This window comes from Cariama cristata, unplaced genomic scaffold (assembly GCF_000690535.1).
Source record: "Cariama cristata isolate BGI_N322 unplaced genomic scaffold, ASM69053v1 scaffold42600, whole genome shotgun sequence".
Taxonomy (NCBI): Eukaryota; Metazoa; Chordata; class Aves; order Cariamiformes; family Cariamidae; genus Cariama; species Cariama cristata.
The window spans coordinates 13,095-17,750 of record NW_009596025.1 but is presented as its reverse complement, the minus strand read 5'-3'; the positions used below and the strand labels follow the sequence as shown (position 1 = coordinate 17,750).

Genomic DNA, 4,656 nt, shown 5'->3' with positions numbered 1-4,656 from the left:
GGCAGCTCGTGCCCCGTCCTGCACCAAAAGGCTCAGGCTCGGCCAGTGAAGCCACGTCCCCATGCCCTTCTCCTCAGCCCAGGGAATGTGCACGGGGGAGGCGATTCCTTTCAGGCTAACAATGCGTACGGAGCATAGCCTTTACAGCAAAGACTTCGCTGACCTGAACCAAATGATTTTCACACCTTTTTAGAGGCAAACTGCCTCGTGACTAGAGGCAGATTGAATAGCCAGAGGCATAATGAGATTTCGATTAGATTAGGAATTTGGGCTTCAGGCCCAGTTGTGCCTCATTAACTTGCTCTGATGGTTCAGATTAAAAAAATGTGGCAATCCTGCCAGGTCAACTGGTCTTGCATGCTTTTTGCCACCTGGTTTGGTGTGATTTATGCATGGGTAGTTGTCACCCCCAGTTTTGGCAATCTGGAGCCAAACACATCACCACCCTCCTCCAGGTGTGAGTGAAATGAGAATGGGAACTGAACTCATCCTGGAGAGAGCCAGGACCCCATCAGACACCCTCAGCAGCGCCTGGGTACTGGGCTGTGGGTTTAAGTGATCCCTGTTTTATCCACAGGAAAACTCTCCAGATCCTGCACCCAGCCAAAGGCTGGGGAAGGGACCGCGCAGGGACACAGGAGCCCCCAGGCTATCCCAAAGCATGCACCCTCTGGGCCAAACTCGGCACCTGCAGGGCTGGGTGCCAGGGTGGAGCCGCACCGCCGAGCCACTCACCTGTCGGACCCGTTCCAGACGCACTCGAACTTGTCGAAGATGCAGTCGTTCTCGTAGAGCGAGCAGAGCTTGCTCCGCAGGTAGTCGTGAACCTGCCAGCAGGGAGGGACAGGGCATGAGGCCCCCGCATCAACTGGCACAGCCCAGCGTCTGGCAAACACCAGCCCGGTGCTCGCCAGCGGCCGAAGGACCTGGCCCAGCCCTGTGGACTCCACAGCTGAGCCAGGCAGCATTAGGCATGGCCCGTTACTGCACGCCCTTGACCACGGCCACATTTCCACTGTAAGAAGCAGCACCAGCACCACTCCACATACAGCTCGGGCAGTGCCAGGGCACATCCCGACAGATGGTGGCAAGGGCTGCTGCTCTGCCCTGACGTTTGCCTCCCACACAGCCCTCCAGCACCTGAGCTTCCCTTCCTTACCCACACCCAACCTGGGGATGTGGATTACAATTCACCAGGCCACTCCAGTCCACATTCAACAGTTCTTTGTCTGCCTTCCATGATTTAACGCCACAACGCTGCCATCTATGAGGTTTGTACCCGTCCCCTTGCTGCCAGCCCAGGAGCGTGGCTCAGGCAGGAGCACTGCTAGTGCTGACCGCTGCAGGTGCCTGGCCGTGCCACACTCACCTGGTAGGTCTCGATGGGCCGGTTCTCCATGTTCAGGTCCCACACCTTAACAGTGAGATAGTCCCGGGTCATGATATACCTCCCACTGTGGCTGAATTTGACATCGGAGATTGAGGAGATGATCTCAGAAAAAAATGACCGGTTACTTGGGTCTTCGGGCTCTTCAAAAACTGCAAAAGAGGAAAGGACAAGCCCCAGCATCAGCCGAGGCAGGAGCTACCTGTCCCCAGGCCAGGGACCTGCCATCCTGCCCCGGCACCACAGGATGCTCCTGGGAGGGGAGCGGGCAACCCCAGAGCCACACGGCAAAGGAGGTTCCAATTTGGCTGTGGAGACCTATGGATGACACCAAGCCAGCATCCCGGGGCAGCCACTGCCAAAGCCCAAAAGCCCTCTGATCCCAGAGCTGCTCGCCTCACTCTGCTGATCAGAAGCACTCGCATCCCCGTGGGATGTCACCACAGTGGGCTGGGGGGAAGCTCCCCATTTCTGGGTTTGGCCTGGACCAGACAAATATCCGTATTTTAAAGACTTTACTTGGCACAATTGGAGCTCCTATGTTTTTAATGTGTGCAATAAGTAAGAAGGATCATCAGAGACCAATCTATCAACAGCACCACAGAAGCCCAGAAGATTTAGAGCCTTGCATGCCACTTCTGCTCTCTAGAAATCAATGTGCAGCGTAACTGAAAGTCAATGTAAATATTTTATAGCCACTGCAACCTACAGATTTAATCTGATCAGTCTGCAAATAAATCACAGTTGGAACAGTTTGAAGGAGACCGATGAAGTTTCAAATTAAATGTATTTACAAATTTGTTTTCAAAGTAACATCAGCTGGGCAAGTATGGCTTCAAAAAACCACCACAGAGATGCATCAAGAGAGATGCTGCCGATGCGGGTCATCTGTTCAGCCTCTTCTTTCCACCTCTACAGACAGCTCTCCAGCGCAGCATCAAACGATACTGCTGGGTAACATGGAGAAGCTCACACTGCTTCACTTCTCTACTGCAGAAAAATCCAGCTGCCCGCCGCGTTTGTCTGACCCTTGTCCCCAGCACTGAGGCTCCGCTACAAACCCTCTGCCACAGTGGCTGTTGGCTCCGACCCACTGGTGGTCAGAGCAGGGGATGTGCCAGTCGCCGGCCTGGCCGCTCCACGCTGGAGGCTGCGTGCCCTGCACAATGCTGCACTGAGCACCGGCGTTTTCTCGGGTTTATCATCTCCTCACTGAGCCCAGAGGTACCAACACCTGAACTCCTGAGTCTGGCGGAAAAAAATGCCTGAAGTGTCAGTGCAAATGATCTCTACAAATCAGAAATGGCATTGCCCACAGCAGGACCCAGCTCTGGGTTCTTTAATCACCAGCAGGAAATCTGATGACACATCAGGTTTTTTAAATAAGAAAAGCGACAGCAACAAGAGAAGATAAAGATCTGAGGCAGTCTGTGGAGAGCATCTGAATGCCATGACAAGACTTGTCTTTGCTGTAATCATCACAGGTTTGCTCACACCAGGTCTGCTGGCTTCGTGAGGCTTGTTTTAATGGCTGCATCATTTGTGTCAAGGATGTGCGTATGTCAAGGCTGGGGGTGTTCAGTTTATAGTACAGGGCAAGAGGAAATTGTTGCTGATACCGTAGAGGTAGAAAATGTTAAATTGCAGATCAACTGTCAAACAGGAAAGGCCTCAGAGAACAAACCCAAGAGCTGAGGCAACACCGAGACAAGTCAGCAAGGATGAGATGTCTGCGGTCCGAAGAGGGCTGGGAACAGTGCTCTGATGCCAGGTACCGCATCCCCTGGCACAGCTGCAGGGAGAGCGTTCCCGCTGGCACGGCATCACGTCTGCTCTGCTCCCGGCCAGCGCCTGCTGCTCCCTCCTCCTCCTCTGACTCCCCGTGAGGGCTCTTCCCTCTCCTCATGGCCACGGGGCAGCTGGCACCGAAGAGGAGCACGGGCTGCAGCGACGACCGGGAAGGGGCTGGGGCAGGGTTGAAGCATCAGCCCCAGCCCAGTGGGAGAGCAAGGGTGTCCCACGCATCACCTCCTCTATGCTGAGGAACTTGTACACGGGGCGAGAAGGCAGGATCCAGCCATGCACCGAGTCGAGCAGAGGACCCAGTCCCGTATGCAGTCCAGTGCAGAGGAGCTGTGGACTTTTTAAAATTCAGAGCAGTTAAAAGGTGAAGTCTGGTAGGGGTTAACTGCATTTTTCCCTGCAGCAGTCTCCTTGCCTGCTGTACTAGGGCTCTGATACTGTGAAGCAAAGACCTACCAATGCAGAGAGCAATCATTCCAACGACACTTCTGGAAACAAGAAACAACAAGTCTCCAGCCCTGCGCTGGAGCACCCCTCGGCCAGAGGGACCCTCTGTCAGGGCAGCTTACAAGCAAAGGGGTTTTTTTCACTCATCAATAAATCGAACACAATTCAAGTACCGTCTTTTCTTTCTCGCTCATTTAAACTCTAATCATGACACTTAGCAACACAGACTGGAAAACCAAAAGCCCAACAAGGCTGCACTGCACCGTCACCAAGCCCAGGCTAGGGCTGCGGCCGTCACCCTGGTCCCTTTCTGGGCTCCGTGTCACCTCTCAGCTCCAGCTCAGCCCCAACACCCGCCCTGATAGAAGCGAACAATTCACTTGGTGGAAGTTTTGATTTCAGATGAAGACAGGAGAGTGTTGCAAAAGCAAAGTGGGTTTCTGCTTTCCTAAATGAGCTCAGGGTGGCACAAGAGGCTTGTTCTTCACCCCCCTGGAGACTTTACACAACTGACTAGTTAATTCTTAGCTTGAGGTCTTGCCAGGCTTATTATTCCATGCAGCAGGACATTGTTAGCTCCTGTGAGGGGTCGGAAGAAGAAGATGATTAGTTTCTGGGGGCAACACCACCAGCTCAGCTCTGCTCCAGCCCAACCCTGGGACAATGACAGCTCAGCTCAGCTTGCCCCGCGGATCCCCAGTGCTGCGCAGGACTGGCTTTGTCTACACAAAGTGAGTTTTCTAATGGGGAATCAGATCTCTGTGCTCTACTTACATAACATTTTACCTCTATAAAAGGCTTAGCTGAAAAAACAGTTAAAGAGAACATGCTGTTAGCAGGGACACAGGAGTGAATGTGTTTTGCTGGAGCCTGGTTTGGCTTTGCAGAGTTGGCACTCTTTAGTTTCATCCCTGCCTGTGCCAATGGCAAGCAGCAGCCCAGGATACATGGCTCAGAGTCTCTCCTCTGAGCTGGCAAAGGCGATTTCCAGGGGTGAGGCTCGGCTCTCCAGGCATTTA

At 53.5% G+C, this 4,656-nt stretch overlaps 1 protein-coding gene across 1 annotated transcript in view; it reads right to left on the bottom strand.

Annotated features, from left to right (window-relative positions):
* Nucleotides 1-735: 735 nt before the first annotated feature.
* The window catches only part of LOC104164762 (serine/threonine-protein phosphatase 2A 55 kDa regulatory subunit B beta isoform), a gene marked incomplete at its 3' end in the record, with an annotated part of 11,172 nt that continues 7,251 nt past the window's right edge, over nt 736-4,656 (bottom strand). The window contains exons 3-4 of the mRNA XM_009704206.1: nt 1,370-1,539; nt 736-827 (exon numbers count right to left, since the gene is read on the bottom strand). Coding sequence (XP_009702508.1) covers nt 736-827; nt 1,370-1,539 — 262 coding nt within the window. The remainder of the gene's footprint in view (nt 828-1,369; nt 1,540-4,656) is intronic.